At 36.5% G+C, this 27,800-nt stretch overlaps 1 protein-coding gene across 5 annotated transcripts; it reads right to left on the reverse strand.

Annotated features, from left to right (window-relative positions):
• Positions 1-1,165: 1,165 nt before the first annotated feature.
• STEAP2 (STEAP2 metalloreductase) lies at positions 1,166-27,763 on the reverse strand. Of its 5 annotated transcripts, XM_007982247.3 has the most exons (7): positions 27,459-27,762; positions 22,848-23,016; positions 13,765-14,289; positions 11,060-11,587; positions 8,455-8,619; positions 6,000-6,147; positions 1,166-1,891 (listed from the first exon to the last, which is right to left on the reverse strand). In XM_007982247.3, the coding sequence occupies exons 3-7, from the start codon at positions 14,254-14,256 to the stop codon at positions 1,860-1,862; spliced, it is 1,365 nt and encodes a 454-aa protein (XP_007980438.3). In that variant the 5' UTR covers positions 14,257-14,289; positions 22,848-23,016; positions 27,459-27,762; the 3' UTR covers positions 1,166-1,859. The 5 variants fall into 5 exon arrangements, with proteins under 5 accessions (XP_007980438.3, XP_007980439.3, XP_007980435.3 ...); XM_007982248.3 differs by lacking the exon at positions 22,848-23,016 and having other exon boundaries at positions 27,459-27,763; XM_007982244.3 differs by having other exon boundaries at positions 1,166-6,147.
• Positions 27,764-27,800: the final 37 nt, after the last annotated feature.

The raw sequence follows: 27,800 nt of genomic DNA on the forward strand, positions 1-27,800 counted from the left end.
CTACCTAAAGTACTGTACTAGTCTAGGTTCCCCAAGCCTGCCATAAATAAACACCAACATTCACCTGCTGCCACTCTATGGGTAGTACTATCTCTGAGAAACAGAAGTGAGGAAAAAAATGGAAGTGAGGCACTAGGAGAAGGGAACACAAACGCAGGTGTTACTGAGCTGGTTATAGTTGGCAACAAGTGCAGTTAATTGCTCGGTCTTTGAGGAGATTTTCATGAAGGTCTTCTGAATTACTGCACTTTGGAACAGCCTATCTGGGGGAAAGGAAGGGAGAATTTATCTGCTAGCTTCATTTTGTGCTGTATCTCCTTGTTCAAAGTTCACTCCTTAAGTAGGGTTGCCAGATTTAGAAAAATTTAAAAAGGTCCATGCTTATAATAAAAAGTAATTTCTTGTTTGTCTGCAATTCAAATTTAACTGAGAGTCCTGTATTTTACCTGACAATCCTACTCTCAGGATATTAGCACCTAAGCATTTCTAGGCAGCAGCTGGGGAAGCCAGAACCTCCACAGACAGATCTGGTGCACAGGTACAAAGGTCAGTTTCTCCTTGTCAGTGGCACCGTGTACAGGACTCATCAGCATATAGCAGTGTGGCAGTGGTGGTAGTGGCAGCAGCAGCAGAAACTCCTCTTTAGGACAACAGGGTAGCACTAGGCCACTAGCCAGGGGGCAAGGCATGAGGCAGAAGCAGTGATGGGAAGGGCATGAGGAAGAGGCAAAAGGTTTTAGGCATGGCTGCATGGATGTGGGGTAATAAAAAACATAATTTTCTATAAAAATGAGTAATGATTTATTATAAAATCTCTTTAGTATCCATCATAGACCATATTATACTAGATACTGGAGATTTAGTAGTAAATAAGATAAAATTTCTGCTACCAGGGGGTTTACAGAATAGCTTGAATATTGTGTGTGTTCTGATTTAAAGATGCTTAATGAATGCTAGTAAAATGAAATAATGTAATAAAATCAATGTAAATGGAGGTTTTTCTAAATGACTACTTCAGTAAAAACAAACAAAACCCCTCCAAAACTATCACGTGTATTGCTTTCTGGATGCTTCTGAAAAGAAATAACTCAGAAAATTATTAGAAGGCCTCCATCAAATACTGGAATTATTATTCAGTAAGAAAAAAATCCACGTGTATACAACATTTCAAAACAGAAGTTAAAGCATTAAATTACTTTTTATTTAAATGTTTATAAGGCAGTATGAGAATGATAGAAAACATGTAATTTGATAGCAATATTTTGGAGATTACAGAGTTTTAGTAATTACCAATTACACAGTTAAAAAGAAGACAATATATTCCAAGCAGATACAAAATATCTAGTGAAAGATCAAGGCAAGAAAATGAGTATAACTAATTGACAATGGAAAATCAATTTTAATGTGAATTGCACATTATCCTTTAAAAGCTTTCAAAAGAAAGAATTATTGCAGTCTAGTTAATTCAGACAGTGTTAAACAGTATCAGGATAAAGAACTGTAGGGCAGAAAGGATTAATTTTCACGTCATGTAACAAACCCAGATTTACAATGGCTGAAATGCAGGAAAAAGCAGGGGAAGTAGGGAAGTAGTCAAGGTCTTTCCAGTCTCTAATCTGCCTTCCTCTTTGGGTGTGGCCTTGATCCTCTGGGGACAGCTGCCAGGGCTCCTGTTATATCCACAATGCCAGCAGCAAGATGAAGGGATGAAAAAGGACACATGCTGCCTTCCTTTGAGGAGACTTCATCTCACTGGCCAACACTCAGTCACATGTACACCTAACTGCAAGGACAGCTGAGGAATGTAATGGGCAGCAGCTTTTAAAGGAGTCAATAGGAAGACAAATTCCAGTTCCAGCTCAGTCTGAATATCTGCAAAGCTGCAAAAGATCTTTAAAGACAATATCAAGACAATGTTTCTTTAAAGTTGGCAATTTGGAGATCATACAAAAGCATCTGCTTTTGTGATTTAATTTAGCTCATCTGGCCACTGGAAGAATCCATACAGTTTGCCTTAATTTTGGATGAATGCACGATGGAAATTCAATAATTTAGAAAGTTAAAAAAACTCAGTATGTTAGGCTGAACAAAACATTTTTAGTATCATATGGACAGAATCTCTGAAAATTAAGCACTGTATAATTTTCTCATACTAAAAAAAAGGTGAAGAACCCATTCATTCATGTAAAATTCACTGTTTAAAGGTAAAAACAGATTGAGTTTCCACTGAAATTATTACATTTCATTCAGGGCTAATCATTTGTACTGAATATATATCAGAATTTGTTTTACTGATTGATGAACAATTGAAGGTAGGGCATCTCATTTCATAATATAAATCTTAACACTGTGAGGTGTGTTATACTATGTATGTATCCTGCTTTAAGTCATGGATTTACAAAATAATTTCAACACATTTTAGGCTGTTTACTTATTTCAAAACAGGGATTTCATAGACTGACACAGGTATAATTAGTTCAGTGTTCACAGTATTCCTAAATAAATATTTACTTATTACATTTATGATACTTTATTTAAAATATCACATTAGAAACTTTAAATATTTCATAAATAAATCTCTTTTTTTGGGGGAAACTCTGTACAGAATTTATTATGAAATAGCTTAATGGCAAGTGGTAATTTAGAAGAATTAAGTTATCATATTAGATAGGAGATATATGAAAATATTTTAAAATTGTGTATCTTCTTGTAGCCCTTTTATACAAGTAATTTCTATGATTTGATTGTAATGAAAGTATAATATACTTTAAGTTACTATTATCAGATTAATTTTTGAAAGTAAAATTCCTTAATCAAGCCAATGTTATGCTGCTTTATAAGAAATTAATCAGGTAGTTTAACACTAGAGCTCATTAGCCAACCTGTATGTAGCACAAAATAATCATCTCTGATAAATACCTATAAATATATTTTTTCATACTTTTAAATATTTTACAGTTTAAATAAAAACCTTACATGTAGACAATCTGGGCTAAATTTCCATGTATATTTTGAAAAATAATGTTAGCATGAATATATTCATATTTAAATATGATTTTAAATATTCTTAATACAGGAGACATATGAAATATTTACATAAAAGCTAAGTAGCATGATACAGCTCATGGTTATTTTCCTCATAGGAAAAAAGTTACTTGATTTTTTTTCTTTTTGCATAGGATTAAGACTGAGTATCTTTTCTACATTCTTTTAATTTTCTGAAGGGCACTTCTCAAAACACAGACCAGGTAGCAAATCTCCACTGCTCTGAGGTTCTCACCACCACTTTCTCACATCTAGCAATAGTAGAATTCAGTCCTACTTCTGAGGCCAGAAGAATGGTTCAGAAAAATAATGATTATAAAAAAATAACAATTAAGAAAAATAATCACATAGAATTAAAATAAAGCAACTAAACATCATAGTTTTGCATTTTTAGAAAAGCATTTAAACATTTAGAATTATAGTAAATATGTTACATTTATTCTAAAACTTCAAAATTATTCAGTTTTTGTAGTACTGAAAAGAAGATAGTGCCATTCGAAACAACAGATGTATCTTTTATACATTTTCACAAAAGTTTGTTTTTCATATTTTTAAAGGCCTCATTTATCTGTAACAGTGATATTTTTTAGGATATTGGCTAATTAATACATACATGCAACAATATATGCTTTAATAGTCATCTAACTTTTAGGAATATGTCATTTCGTTTTCACATTAAATGGTTAAGCATAGTGTTAACTGGAATTTAAGGAACAAGAAAATACTGAAAATATGCTCTTATTTTCATTAGTTCACTATAATAGAATGTTTAGGTATTTGCCCATAAAAGTTATCATTGCCCAACTCAATTCCTACCAAGAACTAACAAGTGATTATCAAGTGGGGAGAAATATAATTAAAATAAAGAAAAGAGAGAGCTCAGTTAGAAAGTACAAGATAATAAAATTCACCAAGAGGAGAACATTAGAGAATCATGAGTGAATTACCAAACTGACAATGCAGTTGTAGGAAAAGAGCCACTGGTGGGAAAGGTAGTCTCTACTAAATAAAAGTCTTTTTATTGTTGGCAACTGGATTCAGAAGTACTTACGTGGGTAAGTTTAGAAATGTTATAATTTGAGGACGAGGAATGCATATAATTGTATCTTGTCTATAATTTTCTATTTTAATAAAGAAATAGCAAATGGGGGTGGGGGGAATGTAGGACATTCTACGGTTTGAGCAAAATGCAATTAAATGTGGAAGGACAGCACTGAAAAATTTTATGAATAATCTGTATGATTACATGTCTCTAGAGTAGATTTATAATTAGCCACTTACCCTAATATCCTTCATGCTTGTAAATTGCTACCTAATGAATGGTTATGCAGGCAGGAGAACTTCTCAGGAAGAGAAAAGGAGAAGACCAGGTCTACAGAGATTTTTGAAAGACTCTATGGGATCTCAGCAATTTGTTAACACTGCTAGGGCCCTTCACTGCATAGGGAGGCATATGGACTGCCACGGGTCTCCAGGCTCATGTTACAACCAAGAATAGGGTAACTGTGAATTACCCTACAAGCAGTCATAAGTTTATTATAATAATATTTTTATACAATTTTTGGATGCACCCAACCCACTCTAAAGAATGTCAGTGACTTTATACAAAAGAGGAAGCATCTAGATTGGCATTGTGAACACAATGCATAGGGCTGCGGCGGGAGCTCTAGAGCCTAGTGGTTAAAACCGTGGCCTCTGGAATATGACTACCTGGACTTGAATGCTCACTCCACCATTTATTAACTGCATGACCTTTGGAAAATAACTTTTCTATCCTTTGGTTCCTCATATGTAAAATGAAGATAATAACTACTTATCTCACGGGGTTGTTCTAAGTATTAAATGAGATAATACAAGTAAAGTACTTAGAACCATGCCTGGCACATCACAACCCCTCAAAGAACATCAGTATAATCCCATACCATAGCAAGTGGTGACTGGTTAAGGTGCGACAAAGGTCAGCTGACAGACTACTTGTGTGCAAACTTGATACTTTTGTTCTAAGTATGAACTATTATACAATTCCCAGGATCGGTACTGTATTAAGAGAGAGCACTTTTGGAGGCTAAATGTTACTGAATCCTCTTCCTGATCAGTATATTAATATGAAAATGAAACTGCTCTGTAACACAATAAAGAATAAAAACTTTCATGAGGTATGTATTATCAGTATGTATTTCATGTCTCCAATATATTTTAAATATAATTTCAGGTTTAATTTGTCTTTTTAATTTGTGTCTGTTCATATAATCACATTGCTTCATATAATTAATTTCATCCTTCAAATCCTATTTTATGAGAGAAATATAGGAATGCTATCATGCACCCTTACCTAGATGCTAATATAATATGTCCTTTCTTAAAAATAACATATGATAATGCATTTCTACTTTTTAAGTTGAATATTAAAATCTTAATCTTCAGGAAAAAATGTATATCCATTAAATTATTTTAAAAGCTTAAAATTCTGCTGGTTTGCAAATTGTTTTTAAAATTGTATCTATATTATTAACTGTAAGTATTTTTGCCTGATTATGAAATATAAAGTAACAATAGGGTTACAGTTGGGCAAAACAAAACAAAACAAAACATACCTAAATTACAATAATATATTGACTAGAAAAATTCATATTGGCAAACATGACATTTGTGAAAATTAACTTGAAGAAAACTCTATCACTAATTCAGTTGAAATCTCATTTAACAAGTTTCAACCCACGATAATTTGACAGCATACTTGTAACTGAATGTAGAAGTCATAAAAATAATGGCATGAGTAGAATTTTATATGGCAGCTGTGAACACCGTTTATCATCACATTACTGTGACCCTCTCTGGGGAGACATGAGGAATTGTTCCTCCAATACCTTCTTCCAGAAATTGGCTCTTTTCCCAGCCTTTTTTAATTCGTTTTAGCTTTCGGCTTATACATGGAAGGAATAAAATGATCTTACCCAGAATTACAACTGAGGGCAAAACAAGAGCAAGAACGAAGTTTGGTGGTGTATAAAATCTGTAGTACTCTTCTTCAAAAGCTCGTTTCCATCCATAAATTAAAACATGGAAAGTACTTATGAGCAGAGCGACATATCCAAGCGTAGACTTGGGCCAGGAGAGAAAGGAAAAGAAACAAAGAATAAGAAACAAATGACTGAAACCCACAAATTAAGTTCAAGATATACCATGTTTATATTTTGATAAAACTATTTTGTCTTAAATTATCAAATAAACCTTTGTCCTCTACTGAATTAAACAATATTAATATTTTTATATATGCATATATATGTATTATTTATATGCACACCTTATGTTACACAAATGAGGCGCCATTGCATACACTTCAATATTCTTACTACTTCATTTATTTTATCAAGAACATTTTCCTCATGTCATTAAGTATGAAGGTGACATTAATACTGTATAATATTCTATTGAATGGATGTGCATAATTTATTCAATCATTCCTTTTTGTTGATAATTTACTGTTTCCAATTTTCCTGAACTATAAATGTCATGTTAGGCCATTTTCCATATTTTTATTTATTTTCTTAGGACTGGTTTCTAATAGTAGGATTATTGGTCAAAACATCTAGCTTTTCCTTAAGGGTACTGATACATACTGCTAAACTCTTCTTTATAAAAATTATTCACATTTCCACCAGTTGTGTATTAAAGAAATATGTGTGTGTGTATATATGTGTGTGTGTGTGTGTGTACACATACACATAAATACAGTCATGTGCCACATAAGGGCATTTTGGTCAACTATGGACTGCATATACAACGGTGGTCCCACAAGATTATATACCCTATTTTTACTGTACCTTTTCTATGTTTAGATATGTTTAGGTACACAAATATTTACCATTGTGTTACAAGTGCATATAGTATTCAGTACAGTAACATGCTGTACAGGTTTGTAGCCTGGGAGCAATAGGTCACGGTTTGTATAAATATGCTCTATGATGTTCACGTGACAAAATTGCCTCATTGCTCAGAATGTTCCCCATTGTTAGGTGACCCATACCTGTTAATACATAAACAGATATATGATAAAATTAAATAAACTCATTTAAAATTATTAAAATTAATTAAATTAAATTAAAATTAAATGAGCATCCTCATGGGCACACACACACATATACACACTGGTTAACAGGCAAGTATGAAAAATCCTGCAGTATTAATATAAACAATAATTCAAATACAGAGTCTAATAAGAATACTTCAGTTAGGCACTTTACAGGTTAAATTCTAAAAGATCACCATTCTTTAGTTTGCTAAATTATTATGTTTAAGACTGCTTACTTTGAAAAATAGTCTGTTATATAAAAGTAATATTATATCCGTATAATGATGTAATGTCTAACTTTACTGAGAAAATATCAACCCTCCAGCAGGCAAAATATTTGCAATTACTCATCTAAATTTATAATGATAATTTGCATCTGTCTAGAACCTTCTATTTCTTTTCAGGTATGTTTAAACTAGCTGTTGGGAAAGTACTCTCCCTTTTCTTTGAAAAGGAAAAATAAATTCCGATAAGCATTATGGCCCTGCTTTGAATGAGATTTTTACATGACCTTAAAAAAAACCAAGCAAATAAGCAATGAAACGAAACAAAACTTAAGTGTACCACCAAAGGACATGAATTTGTCTACTGTGCTGTAAACCATTTGGATACAACCGGTACAGATTTTGTAAAAATACAAGAAGGGTCTATGTTTCAGTTATGTATTTTTAAAATATGCAACCTTATTATTTAGATATTATTGGAGAGGGTGAATGTTTAACTTATTAAATACAATGGTGGTTTGAAATCCCTTTACAGACATCCATACATATTAGTGTACTACTGATACACTAAATACCTGTACTAACAAAATTCTTAAGGCTGGCTGCATGTTATAATCCATTAATCTAGTTACCTAGTTTGCCACTGCTTGTGTTTGTATGTGTGTGTATATACACACACATTTCTTTAAAATATTCAGATTGACACTCCCACTTGAGTTCAAATTAATAAGATTTTTCTGGACAGATCAAGATGACTCAAAACATAAAATAATTTTTCATTAACTTGGCTAATAATAAATTGATTTTCAACATTAAATTTGATCTAAGCTCATCCTTCCCCACTTTCAATTTTTTTTCTCTTTTAAGATACCTTTTCATTCTTAACATAGTATACTGGAAGGCAGTGCTGTCAAAGTCTTCCAGTACAATCATATACTGACTGGTGTTTCACTTACCAGAGCAGTCCTAAGCTGCCTTCCAGCATAATGTATCTAGATGCATAAATACACTCTCAAAGGCACCCTTTTTATAAGAAAAATATTTAAAATTCAGTTGTTCTTAACAAGGAAATCCTATCCTGCACAGTCCTTGACCAAACAAAACCCCACATACCTGAATAAAACTGAATTCTCTCCAGTTTAAAGCATTGCTCACTGAAGGGATAGAAGTGACTGCCAGGAGGGAAAGTAAGCCAAGGCTCATTATGCCAAAGGAGATATACATTTCAATTCTCCAAACTTCTTCCTCATTCCAAGAGTTTTCAATATTTGCATGAACCTAACAAGAAAGCAAATGTGAACTTCCTTTGTTTAGTAGAACATTAACTGATTCAGCACAGAGTTCACTCTTGGCATAAGAAGTACCTGGTCATATATAGACATATTTAAGTTGCACTAATTCAGTCTAACAAACCATTATAGAGAACAGGTTACTGGATGATACTGCTCTAGGTGTAGGGGAAAAGAGAATTAAACAAAAGGAGGACAAAACTTTCTCTTTCCTTGTATACGTGCTAGAATAAAGGGGCAAAGCTTTGCCATCACATTTGTAATACATCATCATTACAGGGACTCTGGAGTCCAACACCATAAAATGCCTAGTGTTTGGTTCTAGGGTGACACAAAAGAAGTTACTGGAGTTAAACTTAGTTTTGAAGTACTTTTACAAGCTGGTTTAAACTTGGTTGAATATCTGGGATACAGTCTGGCCTTAGTTCAACTTGGATCCAGGCAGGGAATTTCTAAACTACGTCAGTATCTTCTTCCATCACATGAATAATATATCTCTGTTTTGTCTTTCTTCTCATCTTCTCTTCCTAGAAAGCTATGATTTCCCTGGCTATAAAGGCCAATGGAGCTCAAATATTTCTCCACTTGAACTGCCTCATTTAATATGATTCCCAACTCTCTGACTGTGTCATTTATATGCAGTATTTTTCCAAACATCTTTTACTTACATTGATAATGTGTATATAATTAAGTCAGACAGTTAACTCTGAATTTGTGGTATTTTGTGTAGGGACTACCTTTAGAAGTTCTATTTACACTCAGAATATAATTAGAGTATAAATCAAGTATTGGACTCCATCAGCTGAAAATTTTTATTTAAATAAGTATCTATTAATGGAAAACAGATTCTAACTTAACAACAGTTTAACTTTGTTCAATTCCAGTTAACAAAACATACTTAAAATTTAACAACAACAAAAAGCTGCTTCTTAACCATTAGTTCCCTGAGGCAATCATACCATTATCTTGAAAGAGGCCCCAGAGTTCAACCTACCATCTTCTTATTTGATATCTATACAATACAGAATAACAGCATTACCCAGTGTACTCAGAGACTACAACCTGGATCTACCTGCTCTCCCAGTTCATTCATTCATCCCACAAATGGGCTGTTTGAGTGTCCACAATGTCTAGGCTCAGATCTAGGCACTGGGTATGTATCAGTGAAAAAGATGGACAAAGATCCCTCTTCTCATGAACTTACATTCTGATGGGGGAAGGCAAACACTGGTAAATGTATTTTTAACATGGAAATCAAGTGTGTTAGAAGATGGTAAGCGTTATTAAAAAAAAGAAAGGTAGAGCAGGGTAAGTCAGCGGGATTTGGAATACTGGTTGGGGCGGAGGCAGCAGCATTTAAAATGGTATCCAGCATAGGACTCACTGAAAAGGTGAGATCTGGGCAAATGACTGGAAGGAGGTAAGGGAGCCAACTAAGCAACTATAAAAGCCTTAGTATCTCATTAAGAGAAGTGTTTTTTTTGTTTGTTTTTTGTTTTTGTTTTTGTTTCAGAAAGTGAATGGCTTAAAGGTTATCAGTCTACTAATTAGAAAAATATTATTTTAGGTTTTATTGTTGAAACAAGCTTAAGAACTAGATGCCACATACTTCGACTATGATGCCTTCGATCCTTACAAAACGCACATGCTTTTACACATTTGTTTTGGTGCAATGTTCTTGGCTTTCATTGAGAAATGCTATACCAAACAGCTTCAGGGAAACCCCTTACATTACATTTGTGGATTGGGAATTATGGAGGAAAACCATAGTCTAGCTCATCATCAAGCCCCTTCCATGAAGTGCTCCCTAAGATTTTTTTTTTTTTTTTTTTTTGAGAGCTAAATGCTAGAAAAGCTTCACCCGTGGAACTATTATGTTTTCTGGTTTTTGATAAGAAGAGCTTTGTAAATAATTGGGTCTCCTTTCTCATTGTGTTGAAAATCTCAAAGCCAAAAGAAAAGCTGTGTAGACACTCTCAGCAGAGGTGTATTCGACTTTTTTCTCCTGATCTTGTCTTCCTGTTCTGCTTTGTATTTTTACCAGTTCTAATTTTATCGTATATATTTTCTGAGAGTTGCCTCATCATTTTGTGGAGCACGACCAATTATAAAACATTAAAGTAATGAATTGTTGAATACTGAAAGCACTCATTACAATTATAACATTGAAAAAAGGGGAGAACCCAACCCTCTACGTTTCTGCTTTTATTCTGTAAGGAAAAGGATGGTAGCAGCCTTTACTTGAAATAATTTTGAATTAGCCACATAATTCTTATGCGAAAGCATTGTTTAAAGAACAATTCTTTCCCCTCCCATAGTATATGAAAATCAAATTTCCATTAAAAGGCATGTAAAATTTTATGTTTTATAATTTATACTAATAAAAAATATTTTACTAGCATCAGATAAATAACAAACACGTTCAGTACCTGCTGATAAGCCATGTTGAGAAACAAATATCTCTCTGACCTTCTCATTGGTAAGCAGAGGCTGTAGGCAACATGGACCACAGTGAAGAAAAAACTTAGTAATCCGAGCTGTTTTCTACACTGCAACCAGGTTTCCAACCAAGGCGGAAATCTCCTATACTTGGTGCCGTAATAAAGTTGATAAGCAGCTGCCAGGAGACCTGCTAGGTATACCAGGGAGAGCAAAGTAATGGCAACTATAGGTAAGGTTTTATTCACAATCTCAATAGGAATTTTGTAAAAGTCACTCTGTTGGTTTCTAGCATATGGATGAATCACATCTCTGACAAAGGAATAAAGGAAAAAAAATGTGGCCAAGCTTATAGCTACCACCACTGGCCCTCTCCAGAGAGTAAAGAGTCGTAGGGGTAAATTTTCAATCTCTCTGGCTGATGATAAGGATCCCAAGTCAACGGGAATGAAATTCAACTGGCGGGCAAGTTCAATAACCTGTTGTCGGGCTTGAATATTGTTGCTGCATATATAAACCTGTGGGAAAAATAAAAAAACTCAGCATTACCACCGTTGTTTATAAACATGGTATCAATCGCATGCTCCACTTACGGAGCATCACCTGTGATGAACCTGAGTGATGCAAATGGTTAAAGTTCAGGAGATAAGGCATTTATGAATGTATTAACCTATTATTAATAGGTTTTAAACCGTGTCATGAGAACAAAAAAGTCCTTGCCACTTATGATAACAGGACAATAAAATGCAGGAAAATGTAGCTGCAACCTCGAGCGTCAGAGGTGATCCCCCAGGTGGGGGCGGGGGCAGGTGGAAAGAAAAGTGTACTCTTCTAGGCATGGTTCAGTAGCAGCAGCCGGGTAAGGCCTCCTCTCCAGGGGTTTAGGTGGACTTTGAGCTGCTGGTCATGCCCCTGCCCCACTCCACCTCTCTAATTCCCACAGGGGACAGTGTGGGGCTGGCACTCCCTGCTGTCATGAACAATATGTAGTTTTAGCACTGTAGCAGTTCTGTCTAGTAGTATGAGTGCAAACACTGCCCTTTACAGATATTTAGCATGACTGGAAGTGGGCATGCACTTTGGATGGCCATCTGCAATTAAAACCTTTAAATTATGTCATGATGCTGTATTTTTAAATAAAATTTAATAAGATTTTAAATAAAATTTAGGTTTAGAAACCAATACACCAAGTATCTCAGAAAAACCATAATAATCTCAGGTATACTATTTCATTGGTCAGTATATTAAATTCTTTCATCTCTAAATAATGATGATATACCTGGCAAGTAAAAAAATTATAAGGCTTAGTTAATTTAAATAGAAAAGCAACTGTCCTTTTCTAAGACAAAGATATTACTTTTACAGAAACTCTAATAACGTGATGGGTGGAGGCAAGGGTAGGCTTTCAAACTATCGAAATCTGTTAGATACTATAATATAGTTGAAAATTCAACAAGTGTTTATTGAGCCCCAAGTTCATTACTGTAGTGAGCTGCTATTACTAATGGGTAGGCCACCTCATTCAAGGCTAGAAAAATATTGCTATAAAGTCTCCAAATAATGTTTGGGGAAAACAAATTCCTAAATATATCCCTAAAGATGTTTGTATAAGAACTCTAAAATAGACCACCTAGAAATATTTGCATGTTTCTATTTATGTAATGGTGACAATATGACACTCTTTGGATTATTAATCTCAGATAACATTAGCCAGATGAAGGACAAATCCTACTTGAATGAATATTATATAATCATTTATGAATTTTTAAAATAGAGGTCCTTTTATAACAGAAGTAAGAAAAAATTATTCAAAATTAATTCATTACAGTCGTGACAATGTCCACCATTCCACATAAATTTTTTTAAAAACTCATTTGGAAAAAATTTTGTATAAATTATAATATGACATAATATGATATAATAAGTCTAAAAATAAACCAAACATTCAAAATAAAGGCACAAACACTACAAAATACAAATTTAGACTATTTTGTAGCTTATTTTGAATTTCATCACTGTTCCACATTTTTTTCTGTTAAAAATTTAAATTTGGAAAAAATATGGGTATATATGATTAAATTCAGGTTTGTCTCACAGGTCCTGGTTCTAATTTGCTTATTCTATATCTACTGCTAAACTTTGGTGGATATGCAAAAGAAAAAAAAGATTCAGAAATAGCCTGTAGAAAAGCATATGTTCTTTTACTAGTCATTAAAATAAAGACAGGAAAGTAAATGGATATCATGACTCTGATATACAGCATACAATGATATAATACTTAAACTTATTTTCTAAGGAATCGAATCAACTGTCTTTACAGACAAAAACAATAAAAGTGTTTTATAATCATGCTTAATTATAATGCATAAGCACATTTAAAATATTTTTTTTAACATATTTTATGTGTTTACTTATAAAAGCTCATTCCACAATGGTGTTGACCGAGCTCCCCATCTGCTTTATTCTCAAGTTGAACTGGATGAAGTTCACATTATTTTCCCAGATTTCCACATCATTTTGGGAATGGGAATGTGCCCTTACAAGGTCAGGACATTAATCTTCAGGTGCTCATAATTAATTTTCAAATGATAATCATTGGAAAGTGTCAGAATTTGGTTTTAAAATGTTTGATATTTGTTTAGCTGTTTAACTACAAAATACCAGATACATAAGAATAAAAATGTAAAATACATACCTGCCGGCTGGCATCCTTAGGTCCTAACTGAAGTGCCCAAGCTGAGACAACATTAAATCCTTTGACAATCAAAGAATCTGGGAATAATGACGCCAAATATTCAGCATTGGATTCTGGGTACTGGTTTATCCTCATGTTATTGCTCACATCAATCAGGATTTTACCCACAAGCAGATGTCTTAGGTCCCACAGGGAGGTATAATGTTCTCTATGTATAGCAACAAATATTATATTTGTTTTTGTGAGAGCATCTTCATGATGGGTGACATCTACCACATGAGGAAAAAATTCAGAAGCAAACTTAGGATTTCTGCTTCCTATGACCACATGATAGCCACATCTAATAAGTCGAATCGTCAAGGATTTGGCAAAATCTCCACTTCCAATCACACCTACAGTGACTTTCCTTGCATCTTTGATACCATTTATGCCATTAGGTAAAAAAGTTTCACTAAGGCTCTTAGGGCTTCCCATCATAGAGATTGATTCCATGATACAGACACTTCCAAGATCACCAAAAATATCCTAGGGGAGAGAAAATAAAATGTTCATCAGTTACCTATTACTGAACATTAAAACACTTCTAGACATTGTAATAATGTGTATTTCTAGAGGTAAAATATTTCACCACACTTTAACATAGAGCACAGTAAGACACAATTTGTAAGCTAAAAAAGGATCACTATTCTGGTTTCGCTTCATATCATATAAATCTTTCGTGTTTTAAAAAAGCATCTCAATAGGAAAATTAACTGTCACAAAGGTGATGTGCTAAAGTGGGGCTTCTCAAATTTTAGTGTGCACACAGATCACTTGGGAATCTCGTTAAAATATAGATTCTGATTGAGTAGGTCTGGAGGGAGGCGCGACATTCTGCATTTCTAATGAAAGCAATACCAGTGCTGGTCTGAGGACCCCTCTTTGAGCAGCAAGGCACTAGTGACGCAGGACTGGAAAGTCCCCAAATTGGGGTTTAGCTCAGGAGGGTACTTGGCTTTGCCTGGGAAAGAATTAAAGGACAAGCTGGTGGTGTTAAACAGCAACGTTTACTGAAGCAGCAGTTTACAGCAGCAGCAGAGGTACTGCTCCTTACAGAGTAGGCCTACCCTGTAGGCAGTGTGCCTAGAGTAGCAGTTCAGCGGCAGCTCTGCACTCATATTTAAACCTAGTTTATTTATATGCAAATTAAGGGGTGATTTATGCAGAAATTTTTAGGATGAGGGTTGTAACTTCTGGGTTGTTGGGCTGTTGCCATGGAAAGGGGTGGTAACTTCTGGGCATTGCCATGGCAATAGTAAACTGACATGGCACACTGGTGGGCATGTCTTATGGGGAGGTGCTTCTGCCCTGACCTCAGTTTGGTCCAGTGTCTGAACCTTGCCTCTGGAGTCAAGATCTGCCTCCTACCTCACTGGAGCACATGAGAAAAGGGACTGAGGTTTTCACTCAGAACTTTTTTGAAAAACACACTTGTAACAAGCATGATTACCCAGCTTCTGAGCAGATCAGAGGCAGCAAATCACAAATGCTGCTAGAGGCAGAGAGGACTGTGATACTAAGTGATGGATCACAAGACAAGAGAAGAAAGAAAAACCATTTTTTAAAAAGCCATTTAAACCAAAACTGTCTAGAGTCATTTGAGGTGGAGGTTATAAAGTTCCCTCTATACTTCAGTAGCTAGTGACTTTATCATTAAATGAGAGCTAGATAAATCAGCTAACAATGAACCCTGGCACTTAAATAATATCTTAAGAAAAATAGGCATCAAAATATAACAAAAGAGTAAATACCATGGACTTCTATCATTCACTCTAGATCTTACAGTGTATCATTGAGAAAGATAGCTTACCTATGGAAAAAGGGATTAGTAATATGCTTATGGTCTTAAATTACATAATATTCATGAAATCTTTTTCTTCCCCTTTGTAAGAAACATGGCGGTGCTTTGGTCAAGGACAGGCAGAGGTAAGCATCCAGAGTGAGTTTACAGCACAGGCATATAACTTCACTTGTTATCATAGCCATGTAAACATAACAGAGAAGCTCACCACCATCGTTATAACATAGGGAAAACTCATCACTTGGCTCCAAGCCACTATTGTCTGTAAAAGGTATAATTGCCCTGCTGACACTGTACAGGCACTCTTGTGCCCAGAGAAAAAGAGAGTCAGAGCTGTCTGTCTTTGCAGACAGACAGGGGGAGCCAGGACACAGCTTGGCTTGCCCATGCCCAGAGAGAGAAATTGAAATAGTTAAGGTGCTGACTCCAAAGGCAAGGGAGAGCAGGCCCCGCAGCTGTGTGTGGGAGCCACCAGACTAAGCAGCCGAAACAGGATGGACAGTGTGAGAAAGTTGTTGATGAGAGTTGCTGTTGAATAAAATCATCTTTCACCTGCCTACAGCCGTTGGAGTATTCTTTCTGCTCATCCACCCACGCCCTTTGGACCTCAACATGACGCCGTTTTATTTGTTGGCTGCATAAACTATAATGCAGTTATTTTTCCTGGAAAAATCTCTCAAATTATTTTTTAGTTGAGAGACTAACATCTGAAATGTTCATATTTGGAATAATTTGCTCAAGAATACAAATCAGGTTGCCATGAATTAGTGTCAAAATTGGGTCTGAAAGAAAAATACTCTTCCATTCTACCCTCATTGCACAATTTCTTTTATGCTCATAGCAGATGTGGACCACTTCAGAGGATTTAATGGACTTTACAGGCACAGGTGGAATGTTTCAAAAATATGTTGGTTTACTAAATGAAATGTGAAATGACTAGAACCAGGAAAATTCAACTTTTTACCCTAGAAATGAGTCACATCCAGTAACTCCGAATACTTCAGTATGTTAAACTTTAGAAAGACAATAATTATAGTAATATTACTTAATGCTTATATAGGACATAATGTATTTCAGCTCTCTTGTGGTTTTTACGTATTAATTGATTGAATCCCCACAACCACCCTAAGAGACAGGTGCTAATACTGTCACACCCACTTTGTAGATGAAGAAACTGAGACCTGCAGAAGATAATTAATTTATCCAAGGACATAAAGACAGAAAACAGGGGAGCCAGGATTTGAACCCAGGTAGTCAGTCCAGCTGAGACATGTGTTATTCAGGTGCATGTACGGAGTTTAGGAAAGGGTATTTTCTTGGGGTTATAAGTATCAAGGTGTAACAATTATGGTTGTACTCAAATTAGTATGTTATTCCTTTTTCTTTGGTCATTTCATTCCTCCTCAGCGTTACCTAGGAGTAACCAATCCTGGGAAAGAAGAACTTTTACTATTTTTAAATCAATCACATGTTTCATTTCACACCTTTCAAGACAGACCACTCCCTTGGTGTGGTCCACGCACCCAGAAGGGCAGGCAGGAGTCAGAGGTACCAGGGTAGGAAAAAAACTGTCAGTATCCATTTGGAGATGTCACTGGCAATGTTGGGAATCAAGAGCGGTTAAAGAAACCAGAAGTAATGAAAACCATGCTCATTTCATTCAAAAGTTAATGGTAATCATGTGCATTATCTAAGGGTAAAAAAGGTTGCTAGATTCACACAAGGGAATCCAAGTTTCCTATATCCCAGCCCGGAGTTCTTCTGAGTATATACCGTAGCATCTCCCAAAATATAAGAATTGCAAAATCTTTAAATCTAACAATCATGATGATCAAGACTTTTTCAAACAGAAACAAAAACAAAACAACATTAATTATCTGCTTATTTTACAAAGCAAGCGCAAAACCCTTCTGTAAATCAGAATGTGAACAGGTAAAAATTTTAGTTTGCTGCAGGTTCCTTTATAGTTGACTAGTCTTTCTTCTCTTGCTGTTTTTAAAATTCACTCTTTGTCTTTTACTTTTGACAACATGGCTATAATGTGCTGTGGGGAAGACCTTTTTGTATTGTATCTTTTTGGAGATCTCTAAGTTACCTGTATCTGGGTGTCTACATCTCTCACTAGACTTGGGAAGTTTTCATTGTTGAATAACTTCGAATGCAAATGGATTAAATTTTCAACTTAAAAGATATAGACTAGCAATAGATAAAAAATCATGACCCAACTGTATGCTGGGTACAAGAAACCCATCTAACCTATAAAAACACATATAAGACTGAAAGCAAAGGGATGGAGAAAGATATTCCATGCAAATGGAAACCAAAAGTCACTATACTTATATCAAATAAAACAGAGTTTGAGTCAAAAACAGTATAAAGAGACAATGAAGGTCATTAAATAATGATAATGGATCAATTCTAGCCAGAGGATATCACAATTCTAAACATATATACACTCAACAACAGACTACTCAGATATATTAATACAAATAAAATGTTATCAGATCTAAAAGGAGAGACAGACTCCAATACAACAATGGTTGGGGACTTCAACACCCCCTGCCAGCACCTGACAGATAATCTAGACAGAAAATTAACAAAGAAACATTGGATTTAAACTATACGTTAGACCAAATGGACCTAACAAACATTCACAGAACATTTTATACAACAGTTACAGAATACTAATTCTCATCAGCACATGGACATTCTCTAAGAATGACCATGTTAGAACACAAAATAAGACTTGACAAATTTTTTAAAAATCAAAGTCATATCAAGTATTTCCTCACATCACAATGGAATAAAACTAGAAGTCAATAACATGAGGACCTTTTGAAACTGTAAAAATAAATGATTAAACAACATGCTTCTAAATGACTACGGTGGCAAAGAATAAATTAAGGAAGAAATCAAAAAATTTCCCTTAACAAATACAAATAAAAATGCAACACACCAAAACCTATGAGATACAGCAAAAGCGGTGCTAAGATGGAAGTTTATAGCAATAAATAAATTTATAGCAATAATAATAAGTTTATAGCAAACAATAAGTTTATAGCACCTACACCAAAAAATCATAACAATTTCAAATAAACAACATAATGATGTACCTCAAGGAACTAGAAAAGCAAAAACAAGCCAAACCCCATATTGGTAAAAGGAAAGTAATAATAAAGATCCGAGCAGAACTAGACAAATTGGGACTTAAAAAACAACACAAAGGATGGATGAAACAAAAAGTTTTGTTTTTTGAAAAGATAAAATCGATAAAGTACTTGCTAGACTAACCAAGAAAAAAGAGGAAATACTCCAATAAAAAATCAGAAATGGAAAAGGAAACATTACAATTGATACCACAGAAATACATAAGATCGTGAGAAGTTATTATGAACAACTACACACCAACAAACTGGAAAACCTAGAGGAAATGGATAAATTGCTACACACATACAACCTACCAAGACTGAAACAGGTAGAAACCGAAAACCTGGACAGAATAATAACAAAAAAGTTGAGGCAGTAATTTAAAAACTCCCAATAAAGAAAAGTCCAGGGCCACATGGCTTCACTGCTGAATTCTACCAAACTTTCAAAACAGACCTAACACCAATTCTCTTCGAACTATTCCGAAACATTGAACAGGAGGGAATTCTGCCTAACTCATGCTATGAGATCAGCATTAGCTTCATACCAAATGCAAACAAGCCTCAACAAAAAAGAAAACTACATACTAATATTCCTGATGAGGACAAATACAAAAATTCTCAATAAAATACTAGCAAACCAAGGGCCAGACATGATGGCTCATGCCTGTAATCTCAGCACTTTGGGAGGCCAATGCAAGAGGATCAATTGAAGCTAGGAGTTTAAGCCCAGCCTGGGCAACATAATGAGACCCTCATCTCTACAAAAAATTTAAAAATTAGCTAGGTGTGGTGGCACACACCTGAAGTCCTAGCTACTCGGGAGCTGAGGCAGGAGAATCACTTGAGCCCAGAAGTTGAATGCTGCAGTGATTTATGATTACATAACCGCACTCCCTCCTGGGCAACAGAGCAAGACCCTGTCTCCTAAAAAGTGTGTGTGTGTGTGTCTGTAGAAGCAAATCACATCTAACAACTCATTAAAAAGACACATCATGATCAAAGGGGATTTATTCCAGGGACACATCCCAGGGATACAAGGATGGTTCAACATATGCAAATCAATAACTGTGATACATCACCTAAAGAGAATGAAGGACAATAACCATATGATCATCTCAACAGATGCAGAAAAAGCATTTGAGAAAACTTAGCATCCCCTCATGATAAAACTTTCAACAAACTAGGCATAGAAAAAATATGCTTCAACATAATAAGGGCTTATATGATCTATATAATAATAATGATAGCTATCATTATTTTGAAATAGGGAAAAGCTCAAAGCCTTTCCCCTATGAACAGAAATAAGACAAGGATGCCACTTTCACCACTTCTAATCAACATTGTATTTGAAGTCCTATCCAGAGCAACCAGGAAAGAAAAAGAATAAAAGGTACCCAAATTGGAAAACAGGAAGGTCAAACTGTCCCGTTTTGCTGATGATATGATCTTAGATCTAGATACACCTAAAGATTTCACAGAAAAACTCTTAGATCTGATAAATAAATTCAATAAAGTTGCAGGATACAAAATCGACGTACAAAAATCAGTACCATTTCTCTACACCAGCAATGAACTTGCTGAAAAGGACACCAAGAAGGCAATCCCATTTACGATAGCTATTAAAAACAAAAAAACAAAACAAAACAAAAAACTAGGAATATATTTAACCAAGGAGGTGAAAGTTTGCTACAAGGAAAACTACAAAGCACTGTAGAAAGAAATTAAAGATGATATAAACAAATGGAAAAACATTCCATGCTTATGGATTGGAAAAATTAATATCATTAAAATGGCCATACTGCCAAAAGCAATATACAGATTCAATGCAATCCCTATCAAAATACCAATGTCATTTTTCATAGAATTAGAAAAAGCAATCCTAAAATTCACACAGAACCAAAAAATATCCTGAATAGCTACAGCAATCCCAAGCAAAAAGAACAAAGCTGAAGGCATCACACTACCTGACTTCAAAATGTATTACAAGGCAATAGTAACCGAAAAAACATGGTACCGGTATAAAAACAGACACATAGACCAATAAATGCAACAGATTAAGAGAATTCACACAAAAAAAGAAAAAAATCCACACATTTACAGCCAACTGATTGTCAACAAAGGCACCAGGAATATACACTGGGGAAAGGATATCCTCTTCAAATACATGGTACTTGGAGAACTGGATATCTGTATGCAGAAGAATAAAACTGGACTCCTGCCCCTCGCCATATACAAAAATCAACTCAAGGTCAACTAAAGACTTAAACATAGGACCCAAAACTATATAATTTCAAGAAGAAAACATTGGGGAAATATTTGAAGACACTGGTCTAGGCAAAGATTTTTTGGCTAGGACCTCAAAAGCACAGCAACAACAACAACAACAAAATAGACAAATGGGACTATATTAAACTAAAAGACTTCTGTGCAGCAGAGGAAACATCAACAGAATGAAGAGACAACCTATTGAATAGGAGAAAATATTTGCAAACGATTAATCTGACAAGGGACTAATATCCAGAATATACAATGAACTAAAAAACTCAACAATAAAAAACAAATAATCCCATAACCATGGGTAAAGGTCATGAATAGACATTTTTCTGAAGAAGACAAAGAAATGGTCAACAGGTATATGAAAAAATACTCAGCATCACTAATCACCAGGGAAATGCATATCAAAACCACAATGAGATTTCAATTTATCCCAATTAGAACTGTTATTATTAAAAGACAAAAACAACAGATGCTGACAAGGATTCAGAGAAAAGGGAACCCTTATACGCTGTTGGTGGAAATGTAAATTAGTACAGCCACTATGGACAAAGTATGGGAGTTGTTTCTCAAAAGACTAAAAATAGAACTACCATACAATCCAGTAATCTCACTACTGGGTATTATCCACAGGAAAAGAAATTAGTATATCAAAGAGATACCCGTCCTCAGGGTTTTTTGTTTTTTTTTTGTTTTGTTTTGTTTTTCTTTGCGCACTAGTCACACTAGCAAAGATATGGAATCAATCTACATGTACATCAACAAAAGGATAAAGAAAATGTGTTATGTATACACAATGAAATATTATTCAGCCTTAAAAAAATGAAATCACGTCATTTGCAGCAACATGGATAGGAGTGGAGGCCACTATGTTAAGTGAAATAACCCAGGCACAGAAAGGCAAATATCGTATGTTTTCACTCGTGTGTGGAGCTAAAAAAGTGGATCCCATGGAGGTAAAGATTAGCATAAGAGATATCAGAGGCTGGAAGGATGTGTTGATGGGAGGAGGGGATGAAGAGATGTTGGTTCATGGATACAAATGTACAGTTAGAAGAAATAAGTTCTAATGTTCAATAGCAAAGTAGGTTGCCTATAGTTAGTAACAATGTACTGTGTATTTCAAAGTGGCCAGATGAGATGACTTGAAATGTTCTTAACACATAGACATGATAAGTACTCAAGGTGATGAATTCCCCCCAAATCCCAACCAGATCATTACACATTGTACGGATATAACAAATACTCATGTGTACCCCATAAATATGTAACATGTATCAATTTGTTTTAAAAGTTAGTGTAAGCAGGCTTCTTCAAGAAATAAATCCTACTTCCCTCAAGGTTCTGAAAACCCTACTGGCCAGTGAGTGTGGCCTGAATATTGCTGACCTGGCTTGGCACTATGCTTATGGTAGCAAGGGAGAGTCACACTGTTTTGGCACATGGAGAAGCAGAACTGCAATCTCAGAGTTGCTTCTGAATGTAGCTACTGAAGCAGTGTTTCTCAACCCTAGGTGCATGCTCTAATGATCCAGGGAGTTTTAAAACACAGTGATCACAGGTCACCCCCACCACCCAGTTTTCGTTTAATTGGTCTGGGGTTCATCCTAAGCCACAACAGTTTTTTAAAAAGATTAGCAGATGTTTTATTATGCAACCAAGATTGAAAATCACTCTACTAAAAGATTCAGAATTCAATCTAATACTTTCATCATTTGGCGATAGTAGATGTGGCTTTTTGACCTTCACTTATGTTAATTTTTACATTGTTGTTTGTAGTAATGAAAAATTACAATTGTGAAAGAGTAGCAAGCAGTTACCTTTGAATACAGGACGCTGAATACGCATGCAGTTCTTTCCCCTTTTCCACTCAAAGAGGAGCAGTATCAGAAGGTCCACTCACTATTTTGCAATTTCCTCTCTCCACTTTCTGGGAAGGGCAATGCCATTCCTTAAAACGCGTCACTCCTTGCACGGCACACTTTGTTCCTGTTGTTTCATAATATTCAAAATTCAGAATGTTTCTATGACTATATCTCTTCTTTCTGTTCTATAAGGGGATCCCCTCCCCGGTTCTCCAGACATCACAATCCTGCTGACCTGAGCAGACCAGTGTTTCTAAGGAAATGACTCACTAGAAAGGCACTTGTCAAACTTTAATGCAAATATTATCACCTGGGGATCTTTTTAAAATGCACACTAAGATTCTCTAGGTCTAGAGGGAGGTTAGACATTCTGCATTTCTCACAAGCTCCCAGGTGATGCCCATAGTGTCTCTACCTTTTCTTTTGATGTTATTCATAAGGAATCCAAATTAAATAGCTGATAAAACTGTGTCATTTATAGGCTTGGTGTGGTGGCTCACGCCTGTACTCCCAGCAGTTTGGGAGGCCAAGGCAGGTGGATCACTTGAGGTTAGGAGTTCGAGATCAGACTGGCCAACACGATGAAACCCCGTCTTTACTAAAAATGCACAAAAATTAGCCAGGGGTGGTGGCAGGTGCCTGTAATCCCAGCTACTTGGGAGGCTGAGGAAGGAGAATCGCTTGAACCAGGGAAGCAGAGGTTGCAGTGAGCTGAGATCGCACCACTGGACTCCAGCCTGGCAACAGAGTGAGACTCAGCCTCAAAACAAAAACAAAACCAAACAAAAACAAAAAACAACTATGTCATTTATAGAAAGTTGTGTTTTCATGGTGTAGGGGTAAAAGAGCAGGCCTAAGTTTCTGCAATCACTTTGATCCTTTGAGTCTCGATTTCCTTTGTTAAATGGCAAACAAATAGGTTATACTTGACTCTGGTGGTAGTTTCCAACACTAAATAAGTCTTGAAGCTGTGTGATAATGGTAATATCACCACCCTATATTTAACACTTCAACTTCGGGAGCTCAATCTAAAAGTGTGTGCCAAGGACATAGTTTTCTTGAATGGGCATTTGACTTGCTGTACACATTTAATACTTGAGAATGTATTATTATGATAGGGAATTCAGTTACACTCAGCTAGACAGCCTCTTAAGGTTTTCAGTTTAGAAGGATTTCCTAAACATTCCTGAAGCTGAATGGCAGCTGTTGTGCTATGTTAATTTTGAAAAATAGAACCTAATTTGTTTCACGCATAAATAGGACATTTATTATTGGATGACAGCAACTCTGAAAGGGCTGTCCGCAGAGGTTTTGATGATATTTCACAACCTGCTGATTTGGAAAGGCTATCAAGAAAACATAACTCTCCAGGGTCATGAGGTGGGGTGGTGTAACCTTCACTTTGTGGGCCCACATCTGAACATCTCTTCTTCATCGTCTCTCCTGCAAACACCCACTCATGGTACTTCACCATACCCTCTCCCTGTCCTTAATGCTGTCCTCACTGCTGTCCTCTACTGACTTCTAGTTTATTCCTTATGACTGCAGACTCTGGCTCCCAGTATACACATGGTCATCTTCTCTACCCCAATAACTATCGTGTTTTTCCTGGACTTTATCATTCAAGTGGATGAACCATTCAACTTCAGGGGCTATTTCCTTGACTTATTCATTGGAGGTAATGAATTTTTGCCTCTACCCCACCTCAGTCATTCACTTCCTGAAATCTCCAAGCACTATCTGCAGGACTTCCAATAATCTTAGTTTAAATATCCACACTGATAATTCTAGACAGCAAAAGAAATCTGATCTGTTGACCTCGACCTCTCTAATTGCTTAATATCCTGTACTCTCCATCAGCCTGCTCTGGTATCTCTTTAAACCGAGACTAGATTTATAGTCACTCCCTTGAAAAGATCCTCAACTCTCTGACTCTCCATCATATCTGCTTGGCAAAACTCTAGTCCTGGAAGAACCTAGCTATCCATTTTCTCTGTATCTGTATCCACGTTGGTGAAGGTTGCTGGAGAAAAACCAGAAAACTGAGCTCATTAGTTTCACCTTAAATTAACAATCACCAACTTTACCTATCAAAGACCAGTCTATCCACTTATGTCCTGGAGAGCCTCCCTTTTTTGCCTCCCCAGGGGATATGGTTATGACCTATTTCTGTGACATCTCAAACTTCACAGGTTCAAACCTGAACTTTTTCCACCCAGACCTGGTCCCATTTGCCTGGAAATGTGTAAATGCCACCATTACCCACTAGTTGCTCCAATCAGAAAATTGTGAGTCATTCTTGAGTCCTTGCTGTCTCTCAGTTTTGACATAAAATCCTACACCAACTCTTGTTCTCCAACATATTTCATAAATCCCTCTCCACCAATACCAGGCTAGTTCAGGTTTCTATCATCTCACCTGGACTCTGCAAACATTTCCTAATGGGTCAGCCTACTTTCTCTTTGGACCCTTTCCAAACCATCTCCACAGCAGCTAAGATCATCTTAAAATGTAAATCGTCATAAAAAATCTCTCCTTAAAATCAGTGTTCCTTGTACTTAGAACTACAGCCACCTTCCTATCACATAAAAGGTCCTGAATGAGTTTGCCCCCGCTTCCTCTCTCTAACTTTATCTGTATTGTTCACCCACAGCATCCTCTTCTAGAAGGAGAAAAGAACAACCACTTTATGTACCTTGGGAACTTTTCATATACTGTTCCATCTCTATAGCAGAATAATTCACTCAGCCCTTGTTAAATTTATTTTCTAATATTTTATATAATTGTTTCTTTTCTGTTTACTATTTCTCTCATTGAACAATAAGCTGCATGAGGGAAGAACCATGTTTGTCGTGTCCGTGATCACTGCCTCCACATTGTCTGGCAGTGTAACTTAGGATGCCATAAAACTTCTTTGTTATGTAATGCATCAAAAAAATTCAGGACAAAAAGTGAATAATTCTCTAGATCAGACTTCTCTTTTTGTTGAAAAGACATGTGGGCCCTGAAGGGGTAGGTGATTTATCAATGTTGATATTATGTTATGTTAAATGTTATGTTATGTTAAATATTACGTTAAATATTATGTTATGTTAAATGTTATGTTAAAGTCTCAGTTACCTCAATGTCCTGGTTTCTGGCCCAGCAGGAATAAATACATCTCCTGATGTCCTATGTCCTCTATCACACCTGCAGTCTTACTCTTTCGCATTTTTGGTGTATCCTCTTTCTCACTTTTCTAACTCATTTACAATCCTTTCTTTAAAAATTTGTCTTCACCTGTCCTGTTTTTTTTTCTCAGTATTAAAATACAACTATGCTCATTCACCACATTTTCCATAGCACCAGTACAATAAAAAGTGACTTGGATAAAGCTTTTCATTTCCTTACTGCAAATTTGCTCAAGTTATCATTCTCAACATTGTCTCATTTCCCCATACCCTGACAGAGTGACTAGCTAAGAGGCAGAAAGTGCAGCCACCCCAATGGCAGCATATACAGTTACTCTTATGTTTCTAAACATCCTGCAAATTATTTAGGACGGGTGTTTTGTTTTGTTTTGTTTTTCCATTAAATAGCCTCAAGCTTTGAAGCAACCGAGAAAGAATCGGAGTAAAAAAAATTATAGGGTTAAAGAAAGAAAAAATAAACAGAGATCAATAAAATGAAGAAATAATAAAGTGGAGAAAAGGAAGGATGGAGAGGTGCTTTAGAAAACAAAAAGGGTTCCAAACAGCGGGGCTGTTAAAAGGACTAGAATCTAAGTCAGGAGGTTGGGGGTGGGGGTGGGGCAGGAGTCTGAATTCTGTTTCTCCTATAGTGATGAGCGACAATTAACTATGGCCTAGACTGTCTTTCCATTTAAAAAACTAACTGCCCGAGGAGTAAAAACTGACACCAATCCTTCTCCACGGGGTGGGAGAGATAATAAATGGAAATCTCCCAACAAAAATGCTCTTTATCTCTCTGCTCTATTTTAAGAGCAAGATTTTTAGGGCATAATTTTCAACAAGTTTTGGCTGAGGCTGAACACAGGGCTCAAAGATAATTTAGGACAGTCAAAGAAGAGGCCAATTACTTTCTAACAGAAATGGCCTAAACACACCACGATTACATTACTCGGAAATAAACAAAATGACTGCTAGAAATACCTGTTCGCAAGCAGCACTGCACGATCTTCCATGAAATGCCCTGCATCAACCCAAAGTAGCAGGGAGACTACCAAGGGGGCGAAAGTAATCTGCCTGTCCTTTCCTGCTGGGACCCATCCTACCTGGGACAATGTCTCCTGGCCTTCTTTCTCCTGGGCCCAACCTCTAGGACTTGCCCTTAGCTCTAGGAGACCAAGAGGAGGAGGAGGGGGAATCAGTGGAACAGACACCCTTCTCCACCCTTCTCACTTTCCACCTCAAGGTGCCAGGAGATCAGGGACCCCGCAGCTCAGGGCGGACGCCCGCTGAGGGCGCGGAATCGGGGAGAACGGATGCAGCTCGTGGCGCCGACTGCATCTTGACCCTCAACTCCGCCGCCACCACCTCCTTTCACGCTCCTCCCCGACCCGCTCACCTCCGCGCCCCCCGCGCCCTCCACGCCGGGCAGGGGCGAGCCTTGCAGCTCCCCGGGAGCGGCGCCGACTCCCCAGGGCCCACCCGGGGGCCAGGGCCTACGGACTGCACCTCCGACTGGCGGCTGCAGGGTGGCTGCGGCTGCGGTCCCGCTCCAGCTGCTTCCCCGCCTACCCAAGCTGGATCGTGTACAGCCAGGGAAGAGGCAGGAGGGAGGCGTGCGGAGGCCGGCTTGGCAGTGACGCGCCGCTAGGGGCTGCGCTTCTGGACAGATCGTGGCACCCAGGGCCCGAGGAACGCCGACTGGAGTCTGGAAGAGCAGTGGAGAGCGGGGGAGGAGTCG

Source organism: Chlorocebus sabaeus, chromosome 21 (assembly GCF_047675955.1).
Source record: "Chlorocebus sabaeus isolate Y175 chromosome 21, mChlSab1.0.hap1, whole genome shotgun sequence".
NCBI classification, from domain to species: domain Eukaryota; kingdom Metazoa; phylum Chordata; class Mammalia; order Primates; family Cercopithecidae; genus Chlorocebus; species Chlorocebus sabaeus.

Bases quoted from the DNA above. Each gene is read 5' to 3' on its own strand.
- STEAP2 (XM_007982246.3), bottom strand. From the start codon at position 14,256: ATGGAATCAATCTCTATGATGGGAAGCCCTAAGAGCCTTAGTGAAACT. The intron at 11,588-13,764 runs GTATGTATTTTA...TTTTTCCCACAG, and splicing joins CTAAGGATGCCAGCCGGCAG to GTTTATATATGCAGCAACAA. The intron at 8,620-11,059 runs GTACTGAACGTG...CTTTCTTGTTAG, and splicing joins TCAACATGGCTTATCAGCAG to GTTCATGCAAATATTGAAAA.